The following is a 17,799-nucleotide window of genomic DNA, read 5'->3' as shown; positions in this document are numbered from 1 at the left end:
TCCAGTGTGTCATGAATCAAACCATGAGGAGGGAGAGAGGGGGAGGAGTGGGTGATTGGTGGGAGGGTAGAGGGTAAGGAAAGGGTAGAGGCCCTGGAACAGCTTGGTGGTGAGATTAGAGAGATGCCCTGGGCTTTTTTTTTTTTTTCCACCACTGTGGACAAGGTGATGTCACCACACGTTTCACTGAGGGATCTCCCAACTAGAGGGAGGGGAGGGAGGAACAGAGGGGGGGAGGGGGTGTTGAAGGGAGATTGAAAGAGAGAGACAGCAAGGAGGAAGGGATAGAAACTGAGAGAAAAGTAATAGGAAACTGACAGACACAGAGAGAGAGAGAGGGGGGGAGAGAGAGCGCAGGGATTTAGGCTGAGCTGCGCAGGAGAGAGAGGGGAGGAGAAAAAGTTGGACACGGACAATCTTGCAGCAACTTTTTTCTCTCCTTTCCTTTCTCTGTGGAAGAATACTCAAGGAAAAAAGTCAAGGGGGGGAACAAAAAAAAAAGAAAAAAAAGAAACCCGCACTGGATTACTGTCTGCAAGATTTCCAGTCTGCTCCTTTGGACGCATCCGCGCGTAATTTACGGATTAATGTGGGCGCAAATTTGTGGATTAAATCACTAGTTGAAGGTATGGCTTCTACGATGTTTTTGGTTAAACAGATACAAGTTGCGCAAGTTTTTTTTATAGTAAAGACACGTTGTCATATCCGCAGTTTGTAAATTGTAATGAAACTTCATGATGGAAGTTTTTTTTTTTCGATTCTGAAGCTGCGGCGCAACAAGCTGCTCCATACAGCATCACATGGGAATATCACAGGCGTATCATGCAGCAGGCTAAATAAACACCCCAAACTCACTGTGAACTCGCTGCTTAGCTGGAATATCATAAACTCGCTGTCTCCCAGTGGAGATCATTAAAGTTATATTTCCTCTGTGGTCCTGATGCGCTACATGGTAGTTGTATTTAGTTATTTATTTTTTTTATTGGATTTTTTTTTTTGCCAGAAACTTTTAGAACTAGTTGGTGTAGCTGCTGGCAAAAGGGAAGCTGATTTCTTTTTTCTTTTTTTCCCCTCTTTATATCCGAACCAGGCTTGCACACATAACACATAACAGTTGTTTGTGTGAATCTTTGTGGTTTGCAACCCAGTGGCATGGAGAAACCTTCTAGCAGCATTTAAATTCCAATATGCTATATGTGCATTGTTCAAGCAAAGTCTAAGAAAAGCAAGATCTTTTCTTCTACCTGGGAAAGAAAATGAAGTGCAGAGGAGGAAGCTTGAATGTCACATCTGTTTTCCCCATTACTCAGGCATCCCATGTTTTCTGCTTTTTTGCATCCTGTGTGTGTGTGTGCACCCCCCTTCCCCAAACATAAAAAAACCACCTGAGGGTTCTGTTCACTTTTAAACGTTTCTCCATGCTCAGCTGCATTATACAAGCGGGTCATTTTAACAAAAAAACATAATGTATGAACCCTACACTTTTGAAATCCGTACATGCAGCAGAACTCTTTCATCCCTTCTGCTCTCTTCGGACCCCGGGGATTGTTAACCCTGTCGATGTGACGAATTTAACCGCACAATAAGTGTTGCTCACTTTAACCGCTGCAGGCTTCTCGTGCATCGCGTCGCTTCAGGGCCACGTAGTAGCTGCTCCACATGCTGCTTCCGATCCCAGCCCGTGCCATGTTGCCTGCTTGCGAATCATAACACCCGCTTGACTTCTTGCTTTTTCAGGTCAGCGGCAAAGTGAACATCAGAAATGTAAAGTCATGCAGAAGAAAAGCAGCAGGTCGTGCGCTTGCTGAAAGCTGACTCAGCTGTGCTTGAGAATGAACTCCGGGCCGGTCGGGTCATGTCATCAGAGTTGGATCATTACTTCTTGCAAGTGGACCCAAAGCGTCCGTGGCTTTGGAACTTTCGGGTTGCCCTGAGCAGACTGTAGGGAGAGCTGCATGTGTTTAACACTCCCTACTTTCGCTGGTCTCTTTCTCACTCAACTATTCAAGTAAAGGCCTTGAACACTGCCCAGAATGCAGGACTAGTAAAAACTTGCCTCAGTCTCTCTCGTGTGTCATGCAGGTTTGGATATTACCTCTTCTGGTTTGCAGTTTTCTTTTGCACCCGGTCAGTGGATATCAGTGTCTATCAACGCCTCAGGGCATCTTTAGTTACTTTTAAACAGTCCAGGTCCCCCCTGCTGTAACAGGGCCGCGCTCAGACTTGGCCTGAAGCATGTCCGAAAGTTCAGGAAGAGTGTGCATGTTCATATTGCTGTTTTCACAGTTAAAAGAACTTTGTTTGAGTCTGACAAGCATCAGGCAGCATACTGACTGATTAGCATCCGTCTTTTTCCATGTTGGTCTGTTTCCAAGTGAGCTAGTCCACCATCAGAATGGAATTTCTCAGCAACTATTTTGCATAGACATTTTTTCAAAAGATGAATCCTAATGACTTCGTGAGCCCCCAACTTTTCTTAAGCAGCTCAGAGTTGCAACTCATCCTGTAAACTTTGAACACGCATCTAGCGGATTGGTACAACATTTGGCAACCGTGGGTTTGTGGGGATGAATCACGCTGACTCTGGTGATTCCTTTTCTTTTCCTATAACATCACCACGAGGTTTATATTTGGGGTTTGGGTGAAATGTCTCAACAACTAGAGGACGGATTACCGTAAAGTTTGGTGCAGACATTCATGTTCCTCCCAGAAGTAATTCTAATTGTACACTCAGAGCCTCTTATGGTTCATCTATGGTTCTATCTTTCCAGTACTTTAGTTTATGACATTTCCTTCAGGATCAGCTGCACTTTGTGTCCAATGCTAACTATCAGGTTCTAGCATGCTAAAATGCTAAAGTAAGATAGTAAACATGGTTATCATTACAGCTACTGAGCATCAACATATTGGCCCTGACAGTATGAGCATATTAGGATGCTGACATTATGATTTAGTATATTAAGTACAGCCTTGCAGAGCTTCTATCATGGCTGCAGCCTCCTGAGCCATTTCCCCGTTTGAACTCTGGGCATTGTCAAGAGCTGCCCTTTCTCACATGAAGCACACTACAGGAGATTGTTCATGTCTGATCTGTTCTCACTACCGGAAATGCTCCATTAGTTGCGGGCAATGGGGTGAAGCTTGAGCGTTGCAGGATGCAAGATCAGAAAGCACACCACAGAGCCGATTCATTATTTGGCCAATAACAGCTGAGTTGTTTGACATTCCTTGAATTTGTTTGATGATTTTACCATCACCCCTTACGAACAGAAGTTCCCAAATCTTGTCGTCTCTCCAGTTCGACATTTTCGTTGGCGTCTTCGTGTGAATGACTCTTCTTCTTCACCCACGGATGTTTGTATTCTTCTGGTTTCCCGCCAGTCGCATCAAAGGTCACCAACACTCCCACTCGCTCGCTGTGATTCCTCTGGACAGTGTCCATCTCCCTTCACACAATCTGACATTCCACTGATTTCTTTTTTTTATTATTAGGGAGCTGGCAGGGTAAAGTCTGTTTAATGTCTGTTCCACCTGATTTGCATTCTCACATACAGACGTTACTGTGGGTTGTGTGTAGATAAGTTCAGGATTGCCGCACGTGCATAGAAGCAGCTTTCCTAAATTCCCAATTCTTTTCAGGAATGCAGGGCTGTCAACAGTTTTATCTTCACATTATGAATCAACCCTACTCCCAACAAGAAGCACCTAACAGAGTTGATTTTGTAATGCGAGGTGTAAATATGCACCTATATGAATACGTACCTTTCTACCTGTGTCCATCAGACTGACTTCATATACAGTCTCTCTGACCTCTCCCTTCTCTCTTCCGCCTTCTATAGCATGCACGCTGTTCTGTATTTTAATGCGCTTGTATGTCAATGAATGTGTTCATGCATGTCTGCCTGTCCGCTTATTATGCAATCCCTCGCTTCCAAGGCTGAATTTCCAGCCAACTTTCTCCTCACTTCCCTATACATCCTCAGCTCAGAGAGGACTCAGGAGGATTTAGTCAGGGTCACAACCTGGTAGACCAATCAGGAGGCTGCTTTCCCAGCCCAGCAGCAACACCACTCTTGGGTGTGCGTTTGTGTTTGTGAGATAGTGCAGAGTAGATTGGAAGCAGATAGCCTGCGAATGAGCTGCCTATCAATCTTCTTGCTGCAGGATGCTGGAAGAGACAGCTGGGAAGGCAGTGAACCTTCAGATATTACATGACTGACACATTCACTCTGGGTTCTCCCCGTTTAAACAGATGCAAAGTATACTAAACAGTGGGCCACCGGTTCACTGTTATTTAATCATCCATGTCTGGGTGGCTAATAAACAATTCTCTTGTCAGGCCATCAGGAGGACATGTTTCATTTAACTCTGTCAGAGTGTGTTCCTCTAAACAGGGACTGTTGTTCCATCTGTAAGCGGTGGCAATGATGATGAAATGTGTGACAACAAAAATTGCTGAGCACAAATTGCCTCCATTGTTATGTAGGACAGTATCAGTGCCTCTTTTGTCTGTGTATCCGAGTCTTAAAAAGAAGTGGAACTGAGAGCTGTAGCGAAAATTGAAACTAGAAAATCTGGACAAAATTACTTCAAGAACCACTGAGAAGCTCCGCATCTTCAAAGGAGACCTGCTGTTGTTAACAAAAAGAAAACTAAACAAAAAAAAAAAAACAGGATGAAGCACAAATGTCCAAGAAGCTGAGAACAAGAATGAGGGTTATGTTGTGATTGTGGATGCTGGTCATCACTTCCATCCGCCAGTCTAGTCTTTGGGCTTTTAGGGTTGGAAGTCTCTCCGATGTGATTGTTTTCCTTCCTGTATTGGCTCCAAGCACGGTGACCCGATCACTCACAGGCCTGCTTACTGGGCTCATGGCCAGCGCAGTGGTCTAACCCTGTCCTGGCTTTATCTCTTCCATAGCAAGCCGTGGATGCAGTGCACAGAGAGAGGAAGGAGAAAGAGAGACATCTGTGGCAACACATATTAGGAAGTCTATTAAATTGTTTTGGATTATGGCCAGATAATAATAGCAATGAGCTGTAACTTTTCCCTCAGCCTGTGTTCTGTGAACTGTGATGCATTATGTATTATGTACTTCCTTATTATTGCGATCATGTGGCATGAAGCCTGTAATAATGGCTGCAGCTTTTGAATGCTCAAACACGGCAGTCTGAGGCTTTGATTAACCTTCCACCCATCCAACTGCAGGAGAAAACATGTTTCTAAACTATTCCCTTTGCTGTTTAGCTTGTAGCTCCTTTCACCTAAAAAGTGTTGTTGGCAAAAGTGCTGTGGCTGTAAAACAATTAAACTGAAACTTGCAGACATCTTCGTACAAAAATGGTGAATAGATTTAAAAAAAAAAAAAAAGGGAAAGCAGCCACACCTCGAGTCAGCAGCACTCAAAATTGGACGCATAAGTCACAGTGTGAGACACGTCAAGCTGTCCTTGTTATTTACTTCGTATCATAATTTGAAACACTGTCTTCCACCGCGTTGTCTGTTGGCAGCTCGCTGCAGACAGTCAGACGGTGTTCGCTCTTGTGTCCTCGGCCGGGCCAGAGTGCCACATTGTGTATCCCCAGGGGGAGCACGGGGGTCATTTCTCCTGGCAGACGGGACAGGTGTGTGTACAGAGACACAGTCTGCTTGCCTGCCCGCCTTCAGGGCCCTGCTGTACCTGTAAACACTGCAGAGTTATGGGGTCCTCGCACATGCTGAGGGCAACTCCGGGTCAGCTGGGATGTGTTTATGCGAGCGGGAGTGGGCGGTATTAAGCGTGTTTATGTGTGTGCATTCTTGTGCGTTCGTGAATGAGGGGTTGTAGTGAGGGAGAGGGACTGCAGAGACAAAATATAGTGATTATTTACACGTGGCATGAATTTTAATGTGCGCGCCTGTGTGTGCTTGTTGTTGGGCCACGTGGAAGCATCTGGTACAACACACCCGCGGCTCCGGCGAAATAGTCTCCAGATGTGTTTGTGTGCTTTGGCCCCACTGTCTGTTTGACTCCGGACCAACCACACTGCATGTAAATCATTTCACTTTCATGTGTGCATCTTACATTGTTGTCCTGCACACGCGGCAGACTTTGTTTGCAGCTATGTGTACATTCTTTTTGACTTAAAGAATGGCTTTTGCTACATAATCACATGTGTGTGCATGTTAGTGTATTTTCCTAAACATATCTACATGCATGTGTGTATGTGTGTGTGTGTGCGTGAGTGTGTAGCAGCTGCCCAGTCAGAGGCCAACCAGATGGACAGGATAATGACTATGATCAGACTTTATAGAGTTACACTCCTTAATGAGGGACATTCTAGTTAATTCATATGCCACTAACAAAGCCTGCATCATACCACATAATTAACACATCAACTGTGACTGACTCATAAATATACATCAATGTCTATTTGGGAGTCAAGCATAATGTGCAGCTGTCGCTGGAGTGAACAGACTGGGTGGCATGCTGACAGAATGGAGCAAGGATTTGACTTTTTTGACTTTCCCATTTTCTGTTTGTTCATCCATCAGCTGGTGGCTGAGGTGAGGTGAGGTGAGGTGAGGTGGTGTTTTCGGAGGAGGAGGAAAACCATGTGGCTTCTCTGCTCCTCTCTGACTCTGCTGGCCCTCAGCTTTGGATCATGTGACACCCAAGGTGAGTTACCTCTTTCTCCGCTTGAGTTTCAAAGGTGCAAACTCTAGTTGCGGTTCAGTGCATGTAATGAAATGTAAAATTCAGAGCAAACAATATGTCTTGCATTTAGAAAGGTGCTTATTTCCTTTTTTGTGACTAAAACCGGCTCTCTCAAAAGGCAGCAACAAGCATATGGAGTCAGATTGATGATATTCTCATGTCTAAAGTTGCACCAGCCAAATAGAGGTAAATAGCTAGTTAGCCAAGCTCTCTAAAGTTCTCTCAGTTAATGAGTGAGCTGGCTGTTTCCTTCTGTTTTCTATTTAAGAGAAACTAACTAGCTGCTGGCTGCAGCCTTGCATCAATTTAGGCACAACATTAAACCTCCTGCTTAATATTGAGTAGATCCCCTGTGTGCTGCCAAAGCAGTTCTAACTCATCAGGGCATGGACACCAAACTTCTGGGGATGTTCCTGCACCAAGACATTGGCAGCGAATCCTTTGGGCTCTATGGATTGAGGGATGGCGCCTCCATGCATCGGGCCTGTCCTGCAGCATCCCATGGATTTTTAATCAGATTGGGATCTGAGGATTTTGAAGGCCCAGTCAATGCTGTGGGCTCTTTGTTGGTTTCCTTGAGCCATTTCTAAGCAGTATCCCAATAAGACAAAAGATGAGGGACATGCAGGTAATAAAATGTATTGCGGATTAGCTGGACTACCTGGTTGCTGGTTTGACATTGGCGCAACCCAAGGAGCTACAATGTCAAACTTAGGTGAATTCTGTGTTGGCAAGCAGAGAGCATTGTGGGAGTTCAGTTCGTAAAGTGCCACCATGCGAAAGTCTCCAGTGTTGCTTAATGCCTACTGGCCAGACCACTCGTCTTTAAGTCTGGCGAAAATATGCAGTGGCATTTCATGAGCCATTTCATTTTGTGTTAGTGAATAATTTATTGACAAGGCTGCTGCTGATCAGTAAAGAAAACAATTAAAAATGTTGCATCCGTATCCCGAGCAGAACATTGCATTTTAACGATGTGATCGATGCAATTCTTTACCTGTTGGTGGTGAAATGCATCTTTAATGGACAGATATGATTTTCTTATCTTGCTCTGTGGAAGAATGTTAACAAGCACATTTGCCCAAATGTAAAAATGACTGCTTTCAACAAAAGTAAGATGTTAGATTAAGAGTAACATTCCAACTAAGAATAAATGTGGAAATTATTTTAAAAACAATTTTCCATCAGTAGCTACTGTGGAGCTCTAATAAACTCCTTTATTCACCCAGCATCACTGCTTCCTACGACAAATGCTGCAAACAAAAATGCTGCTAAAAGGCCACAAAAGTTACTAATTGCCAACTGCTTCTAAAAACACTCACTGAATCTTCATTTGCTGCAATAAAGTCATAAAACAGTGCCTTCTGGAGCTAAAGCAATAGTTTTACAAGTTACAAACTGTTGTGGCTAAGACTTTTTTTTTTCTTTTCAAAAATTTTCAAGCTGTTGTATGCCTGACAAATCCATCACGTTCTGAAACCCCTTTGAATGTGATGGAACTGTCAGTCTGTGTGTGCTCTGTATATGTGACGGTGCCGAAGGCTACAATGAAAACAGCGTAATTACAGCTTATGATGGCTGGTGGCCGTCAGTGGCAGCGTGGTTAGGCTGTGGTAAAGAGGCATGGGTGTTTACCATGTGCGGTTGTGTTCCTCTTCATGAGCCATCAATCATTCGGAGGTTGTGTATTTGTGTAGGAAACACATTTTTGAATGTCTATATGCACGCTGACATGCTCACTTGCTTGTCGTTGGAGAGACCGTGCACGTGTTGCTATTTGCATCCAGGTGTGTGTGTGTGTGAGACAAAAGAAAGAAACTCAGAAATCAAGAGGCAGATAGGTGAACAGAAATCTCTTTTATCGTCTCCTCTTATTTATTTATTTTGCTCTCAACTGTCATACTTCCTCATCACAGTGCCAGCATGTTCTCAGGGGCCGGCTCTGTGATATCACTTGGAGAGGGGGCCGAGCAATCCTCCATAGCTTGTAGGGCTCTGAAGGGAGCTTTGTCGAGGAAGGAGGGGGGGGACCCCCTTGGGAGAGCCTAGTCAGAGCATTTCAGATGAGACTGAGTCAGCTTGCAGTTCCCCTGAGTCCTCCCCTCCAGTGGTTGGAAGAAAGTGCTTTCTCAAGTGCAGCTATACAGTTTGTCACAAGCAAGCACCACACACACACACACACACACATGCACGCTCACGCACATACACTCGCAATTCCTCCGACTCATCCAAATCACTACTCACGGGTAATTTGCTGACATTACAGCAGGAAAGCAGGTTTAAGTAAAACTAGTGTTGAAGAGTCGAGCTGGATGATTGCACTGCACTTCTGCAGTGTAGCAGACAGAGAGACTAGTCCCCATAGTTAGAATTAAATTGCTGAATTTCTCTGACTTTGGTAAAGTGTTTGCTGATATGGGGGATTTTTCTGCACCGCAGACCCTAAGCAGTCTGAAAGCGAAGGATTTATGTATTGATTTGTTTTGACTCGGTTTCCGACTGGCTGTGTTTGAGCTAAGTTGTATGTTTTCTAGATTCGATGAATTGTAGCGGTAATAGCCTAATTTGCACAGAACAAAAGTTGGAGATGGAAGGCTGCTCGTGGCAGAAACAGACATTGATTACATTGTGTGGTTAACAAAATAGCGTGTCTTTTAAGATGGAATTAAATAGCAAATAAAGAGACAACTCAATGGGCTGCATTCTTTCATGCACAGTGTGTTTGATGCACAGGTGATATTAAAACACTATTGGGACATCTTTTCTTTTTTTTTTAATAAACCGCAATGAGAGAAGGAAAGAAGAATGAGATTGCCAGGGACATTTAAGGAAACATTAATTGATTTCTTGACTTCATGGTACAGCTGAACAACACAACACTGGTAATGACCTTATGAAGTCACCCGTTTCAGGCGTTATCAGCTCATTAAATGGCCATTATCATCGCACATCATTCCCATATGTACAGGCCAGTAGGGACCTCCTCCACATTCTGCTCAGCCAGAGGGCACATTATCATCCATTCTGATCACTGATAAACAGAAAGTAACCCTGATAACGTAGAAAGCTTACACACATGCAAATAAGTGCATGTAAAAATCACTGGTGGAATCGGCACCTTGAGAGTGTACAAAATGGCACATGTGATAAACAGAGTGTATTCTAAACCCAAACCACGATCCTTTTCTAAACCTAACCGAGTGCTTTTGTTGCCTGAAGTTAATCAAACACTGACTGAAAACCCAAGGAAGCCCCAAAGTGAGGAAAACAACAAGAGAGAGAGAAAACAACAGTCAAAGCCAGAATGCAGTCAGAAAATTGCTGCAAAATTGTGACTCTACCCCGTTAAATGAGGTATGAATATATGCTTACTGAAGAGTATGATAACATCCAGAGTCTGATGATAAAGACGACATGGAAATAATCTTAGTAAACAGACTATTTTTGTTCCAGCTTAGAGCAACTTTTTTTTCAACTTGCTTGGTGGGAATACATGCAAGTTGTTAGAAGGTGTTGACAGCTGAGGAACTGAACCAGAACTGTAAATTGAGATAAAAGATGTTAAAATATTGTGTAAATTAGGTGATAATTTGGGGGTTGTTACCATGGTTGCCATGAAGGGCCGCCTTTCACTTTACTTGAAGTGTAGTGAGCAGCCAGTTTAAATACAAAACTACTGAACTCTGTAGCTTAATATATTTCTTTTATGGTATCTGGAAGTGTACGTATGCTATGTTGACGTTTTAAAGAATTGAATGAATTTGTTCAAGGCCCTGCTATGCATTCATTGATTCATTCCTTGTTAACATGTTGATGTCGTGTTTTTGCAGGCTTGAGGAAATCATGAGCGAAATCAGCAGCTAATGTGAGGGAAACTAATTAATTAATGATGTAACAAACCTAAGGAACCAATCCTGTCAGCTTGCAGGTCGGACTTCCTGTACCTTTTTACTTCTTCGGAGTCAGTTTCCAGTTCGAACATCCATCCATCATCTATACACCGCCTAATCCTCACTAGAGTCACCGGGGGGCTGGAGTCTATCCCAGCTGACTTAGGGCAAACAATTTAGAATCACCAATTGACCTCGGCATGTTTTTGGACTGTGGGAGGAAGCCGGAGAACCTGGAGAAAACCCACACTGCACAGGGAGAACATGCAAACTCCACACAGACATATCCTGGGCGTCCTAACCAGGACACGAATCTTCTAGCTGTGAGGCAACGGTGCTAACAACCAAGCCAGTTACATTTAAGTCATTTCAAAGGAGAAAGGGATTATTTTAATGGAAAAAACAGGTTTAATCAATGACCAGAGAGAAACTTTAGGAAGCCATCTTTACTCCATCTCCATATTGAGACCTTATGAGCAACCTGTTTGTCAGGGCTAGTTTGAAGGCTTTAACAAGCAGTGCATGACCATCATGTTTATACGCTCTGCAAAACAAAAAAAACAGTGCATTGGGAGTCCCATCATGACTTCTTGCAAAAGCATAACGAGGGCACAAACATTTTTAAACACCATTAACTCAGAAGTTGTGGATCCCATTTCAGTAGTGTGCACTGCATAAAAATGACCAACACATGACAAATGTTGGACCAATACGTGTTTATAATAAATGCTGAATGTTTTGAGTTATTCTTTGATGATCTAATCCAGGTTCATGTCTCAATATGTATATACACATGTATACAGGATGGAGGACATTATGTCAGGCTGCAGAATCTCATTTGTCCAAGTTTATTGGTATGAAAAGCTTGTAAATCTGTACCATGAGTCAGATTGTATCCGTCTGTGCTTGTGAGAGCATATTGAAAGTGGGCCAGAGGCCTACAAGGGGAAAATGAGTGAGCTCATCCCCCCGAAGTGCTGTGTCTTAAGTCTTTCCACTCCTCTGTACTGCAATTTTATCTTTGGAAAATAACCAGGAATGTTCTCTCTTGTCTGTCTCATTTGCCCGACAGGGCAAGTAAGACATACACACTGTCTGCCTCTGTCTCAATCTCTCCATTTTTTTTATTAACATCTCAGCTTGTCATTTTTCCCACACATTAACCTTACAGGCCATATTCATTGCATTGAATCATCCACCACACTGCTCAGCATGCCCGTCTCCTTCCCATATGTTGCATGTTGTTAATAGATCCAGGACCTGGAAGACTCTCCCTCTGAGTCTGACTTTCTGCTGATCCACAGCCCAGTCCAATTATCTCAGAATGCCACATTGTAAAGCACATTCAATAACTACCGTACCCTCTCTTATTCCAAACCACATAGCACACACTCTGACACCGTGAACACACTCCCGACCTCTTCCCCTTAATGAAAACACTCTGCCAAGTCTTTGCTGCTGCGAAAACAGAATTAAAACTCGGGCTTGGCCACAACAAGGCGCTGCCAGATAAGGCCATTGATTTCTAAACCCTCTGAAGTTTGTTAAAGATCACTCACAATGCAAGAAAGGTCACACATGACTTATTTCAGTCAGTTCTATTGCAGGAGGTCAGCTAAAGTGGAGCGGATAATGTACACACACATAGTTCTGTATGATAATGAGTGCCTGAGTAATATGCAGTATGTTTTCTAGTACTGGGCTCAGCACAAGTTGTATTTGAGGTCCTTTACTGTTATGTGATAAATTTGCAACCATCAAGTCATCCAGGTGTGTCCTCGCCTGACACATTTCACTTGTTCACCCTCCAAGCTAAGTGTAGCTGTGTATACATCAAAAACCAGTATTTTACCTCACTAAAGACCTTAAATGTCCTGAATTTTTATCTTTGGCAAGGTGGAGACTTGGGGGAACACTCGCAGCAGTGTGCTGCATGACTGCCAGTGTAGTATCATTACCTGCTTTGGCAAGACTCAAACGCAACCCATCAAAGAGAAAGTGAACCCAGCCAAGACCATCCAATCTCTTTAAGGCTACATGCAGCTACTAGCAGGATCCTGGAGTGGCACTCATACTTTGTGCTAATTAGCTTGTCAACAAGCAAATACTTTCCTTTGATCACAGCTTGAGAGGAAATGGGGTTCAAGTTCCACAGTGTGCCTTCTGCCAAACTGCCAAAGTGCTTGAGTGTGCAACAGTCCACTAAAATATCATCCATCCTCGGAGTTGTGTAGAAATAGCTTGTTTCTCCTGTGAGCGTGAGCGAAAGGCTGACACTTTAACAAGTAAACACAGAATTTAACTTGATTCACAGCTTCAAGGTAACATGTTTGAAAGCTGTTTACCAAATAAAAACACACATCGTACAGTGTAAAGTGGTGTGTCAAGGTAGCGTTAATGGAATAGGTTCTTTTATGTGGGCTTTTTTTTCTGAAGTCTCACCCTTAACTCAGACAAGAGCTCTGTCACCATCTGTGTACACTACAGGACTGGGCAGTGATGCCGTGTTGCATGTGGTTTTACAAATTTCTGTATTTCAAGTTAGCTGCCAGTAAGATGCCAACATTTGTTATGTATGATTTTATTTAAAAGGTGGTTTGTTTCATCGTGACGCTGGTGTCACATTTAGAATTAGATACATACGTTCCCCAACCCTTAGCATGTGTTAGTTTGTTCCAGAAAGGGTGTTAAATCTAGTTTGTGGAGGTCTTAAAATGGTTTTAATTAAACTGCATTAAAGAGTGCACACCCCCAGATATCAATGTAGCTTTGTTAGGTTTGTTAGGTCTGTTGATATGTTCTGCTACCTTAGTGTTCTACCATGCAATTAGTTCTTTGTTTAATTTTCACCATCAACATGGGTCCAATCACAAATGCGTTTTACCAAAAATGTCTAAAAACCCCCCCAAAAGCCGCTATATTCAAAATGTCCATTTCCATGTTTTGCACTTGTGGTTGGATTGTACCATTATACAGCCAACCATGAACTGAGAAGTCCAGTAGTATTGTATATGTTGCACAACTGACCGTCTACTTGCCTAACCTATTGGCTACTGTACTTTGAGAGGGTTTGTGTGTGTGTGTGTGTGTGTGTGTGTGTGTGTGTGTGTGTGTGTGTGATACAAATCTTCAAATATAGCATGTAGATGAACAGATAAATAAATTAATAGCTTGATAAAGGAGAAGCCCATAAATGAATTGAAGTAAAGACATATAACATTGTGGATAGGCGTGGGAGTAAAAATGATGCCTGACGTATAGTATAGCTGATAAAATGATCAGCTGCTCTATACATGTAGTAGACAGACTTAATGTGTTTGCGCTCCTGGGTTTCGTGGCCGGCTCTAGACTCCCTCTGGCGCTAATGGTGCAAATCACAGAAATGGAAAATTCCAACATTGAATCCTTTTTCATTTTTGTTCAAAAATCTAATTCTGAAGCAACAACCCAAATGTGAACAATTAAATATTAAACTGAGAGGCAACTACCCATTGGTGAAGTAATCAAATAAAATGGATAATGAAAATTTCAAATTCATTTTTTACTGGAACATTTTGACGACGCAAATTGAATAAAGGACCACAAAGCGTTACGCGGACCCGAGAGGTTTCAGTCCACTGTGCCGCTACGTTGATAAAGGCTGTTGAGCTAAGCTTGCTAAAAAGCTCAGAGAGCTCAGACTAATGAAAGCTGAGCCAAATCGCTGAAAGCGGAGCTTGACAAGCTGAGATGTCCTAAAATGGTCACTGGAGAGACAACAACGCATTTATGGGATAAGATGCCTCTTAAAACCTTTATCTTGGGACAGAATACAGTCAGCTTTTCTCAGCGTTACCTCAGATAAGAAAAATACAGCTTCGAGAGTGCTCGTCTCGGCGTTTAGGTCAGGTTGCTTTTCTTCAAGCGACAGTTCCCACCTCCCATTTACCTTTTATTTTTCACTTTTCCCCCTCCTTCTGTGTTCCTTCTTCCTCCTCCTACTCTTCTCTCCACCTTCTCCTCTCTTGTGTTGTGTTTAACTTTTCATTGCGCTGCCCGCTTGCCCGCAGCCAGGATCTCTCCATTCCTGACAAAGCCTTCATCTTGATTCTGTCTGATGGAAATGGGGCGGTGATGAAAAAACAAGAAAAGGAAATGAGAAAAAGAGAGACAGCAGAGTAAGCAGTGACGAAAGGCAGATCTTACCATATCTTCACTTCAAAACTCCCCGCGATGGGAGATGTGAGGACAAACTGTTAGTGTAAGTGTGTGAATATATTCATGTCTTTGTGGGGCTGCACGGTGCAATTTGTGCTGAGTCTGCAGTTAAGGTTTCAGGATGGACCGAAAAAATACAGTACGTGTGACTGTAGGTGTGGAGGCGTGTAGACAGGATGTAAAATAGAGAGAGAGCGAGAGTATCAGGAGTCTCGGAAGATTCCAAACCCGTGCTTGATAGTTTCTCCGCTGCATCTGTTGTTCAAAAGTCACATCCAATCTGTGCAATTTCTTTGACTTTTCATCTCAAGTTTCTCTCAGCTTTCCCCCAACAACGCTGTTTGACATCTCGTTTCCACACCTTGATTTATACTTGAAGACAGCAATAAGAGAGCAGGCAGACTGCAATGTGCCTCACTTTGAAACACAGTCTTTGTGTTTTGAAGCCGAGACGAGGAGAAACTGTGGAGTGTCAAGCGATGAGCTTGATAATAGGTGATGAAGCACTAAAGTGAATTTTTTTTTTTTTTTTTTTTTTTGAGCTGGCCTCCGTGAAATTAAATTTCCAGCTCTTAATTAAAGTCGGTTGGATGTTATTATTTTGGTAATTATATTAGCCTGTTTCACCCCCATTTTGCTGTAACTTCTGCTCTGAAAAAGTTTCATCGCGGTTGGATACATAAACATTATGCTGCCATTGCATGCTTCAAATCATCACTCTGTGCAGTACTGCTTTGTCAAAAAGTCACTCTTTACAACTTTACTAGTCGGAGTTTCTTGTCTAAGAAAGCAATTTCTCTTCAGACTCTCTTCTCAGGCCGCTTCAATCTTGTTCTCATTACCAGCAGCGATCGATAGCGCCCTAAAGTCGAACCCTGCATCTGGAATAGCATCTATTTTTTTAGATTATTTCGTCATTAGCCCAGCCCATCTTTCTAAATTAATGAAACTAATTAAATAACCACACCTACAATGCTTTGTTCTCACAAACTGTACACATGAACTCTCTAAAAAAATAATGTATGGCCTCAAAAAAGCAATCAGATTAACAGCAGTTTGCATTAATCTTTTTGACTTATGACAACTTCTAATGAAACGGTGTTCAACCAACAAACTACACTGAGTTATGGGGAAACCGCTTTTCCTCTGTAATCAAAAGTATTTTCAATTACCACTTTCTGAAATTGTGTTGGCATTATGAAGACAGATGGAAACTTAAACTCAAGGAGAGGAAAAATTAAGTTCTTAAAACCAATTTCATGAAGATTTGAATGTAGTTTTAAATCAACTAGCATCTAAATTTGAGTCTAAGTTATACATAAGATTACGTTGGTGCAATTCTCAACATTATCAACTCATCAAAAATAAGGTTTAAAACTTAAAAGGTTTGTCTAAGTCAGTATATTAGATTTGTTATTTTTATATATTAGAACCCTACAGTGTAGTTTGCAATAATATCAGTGGCATATACATACCACCCAGGAGTTTTTGAAACAACCAATCTTTGATTTTGATGAAATCAAAGACATCAACAGTATATACTTCTGTGATTGCTACTACTTTTTCACCATATTGAACAAGCAAACAATCCTCTTGGAAACAGTGACAACTAATAGAAATGACATCCAAAAAACTAAAACAGATATTTTAAATACAATATATTGGACACATGGAAGTTAAACCCCTGCATTTATTAGACCTACGCTCCATTGATTTAGAATCAAGAGTTTCAGATTAGGTGACAATGATAAGAACTTCCTTAAGGAGTGAAGCTGTTTACTTAAACCCCTGACGTCTATGGTTCATTGTTCTCTTTGTATTGAAGTGTGTGTGGTGCTGTCATGCCAAGAAATAAATACCTCTTTGAGTCCTTCAGGAAAAGAAAAAAAAAAGAAGTTTTGGATGCTTGTGAGTCTGGCAAGTGATTTAAAAAGATCTCTAAACTATTAGAAATAAATCATTCCACTGGGAGAACAATCATCTATAAGTGACTTAGATTTTAAATGCCTGCCAGTTTGTCCAGGACTCTGGTTGCCCCAGTGAATTCAGTACGAGAGCAGACTGTTTCATGCAAAAAGAAATCTCCAAGAAGTGCAGGATTTCATCACAGGCTCTGCAGGTAACTCTTGGAGCTGTTGGTGTTGAAGTACATGTGTCTGTAATCAGAAACAGATTGCCCACATTTGACCCGCAGGGCGCCAGGAAAAAGCTTTTGCTGTTCAGAAAGAACTTTAAACAACATTTTTGGACATACAGACAAAGACCTGATGTTTTGGAATAATGTGCTTTGGACAAGATGAACCAAAAATGGAGTTGTTTGGCCGCAGAAGAAAAGTCTGTTGAACCTCAAAACCTGCTGTGAAGCATGGTGGTGGACATGTGGTGTCATTAATTCAACTATCAATTCTGCACCATAGCAATGAGTGCATGAAGATAATGGGGCCCATCTGAAAGCAGTGGCAGTAGACCTCATGACAATGATCATAAGCACACCAACAAATCTAATAAGGAATGGCTCAAAAAGAGGAAACGGAAGGTTATTGAATGAGCTAGCTTGAATGAGTCCAGACTTGATTCCCACTGAAATGTTGTGGGAGGATTTGGAACCGACATGATCATGCAAGAAAACTGCCAAACATCTTGCATCTGAAAGCTTCAAGGCGCCTGGAAGAACTTATGTTATGTTAAAGGAGCATTACTGGCTTCTGAAGTCAAGGGTGTAGTACAGAATAGTATTACGTCTGTCAATTTTTGTTGAGTAAATGATTAAAAAAGCAAATCCTGATGTTCAAGTGTATCATCTTTATCTTGAAGGCACAGTTTCAAATAGGTCCTAATGTTTGCTTGTCCAAATATAACAAAAATAACCCCCAAATTTGTAATTTCTGTATTTATTTATTTTTCGTAGGGTAGTCCTTACACTTATGAAAGGTGTTGAAAAAAATATTAACACTCTCCAGATACATGTGACAGCACTAAATGGGATCAGATTACCATATTTTCTCTGGTAGCCA

At 42.1% G+C, this 17,799-nt stretch overlaps 1 protein-coding gene across 4 annotated transcripts in view; it reads left to right on the top strand.

Annotated features, from left to right (window-relative positions):
• col16a1 (collagen, type XVI, alpha 1) overlaps positions 1–17,799 on the top strand; it is a 91,790-nt gene that overhangs the window by 7,392 nt on the left and 66,599 nt on the right. For 3 of the 4 annotated variants that reach the window (XM_008282722.1, XM_008282723.1, XM_008282720.1), the window contains exons 1-2: positions 331–626; positions 6,536–6,659. In XM_008282722.1, the coding sequence (XP_008280944.1) occupies positions 6,596–6,659 (64 nt within the window). In that variant the 5' untranslated portion in view covers positions 331–626; positions 6,536–6,595. Of the gene's footprint in view, positions 1–330; positions 627–6,535; positions 6,660–17,799 lie in introns of those variants that run through there. The other variant, XM_008282721.1, reaches the window with a different exon arrangement.

Source organism: Stegastes partitus, unplaced genomic scaffold, assembly GCF_000690725.1.
Source record: "Stegastes partitus isolate 25-593 unplaced genomic scaffold, Stegastes_partitus-1.0.2 Scaffold282, whole genome shotgun sequence".
NCBI lineage: Eukaryota > Metazoa > Chordata > Actinopteri > Pomacentridae > Stegastes > Stegastes partitus.
The sequence above is the reverse complement of the archived record's forward strand: the minus strand, read 5'-3'. Positions and strand labels throughout refer to the sequence as shown.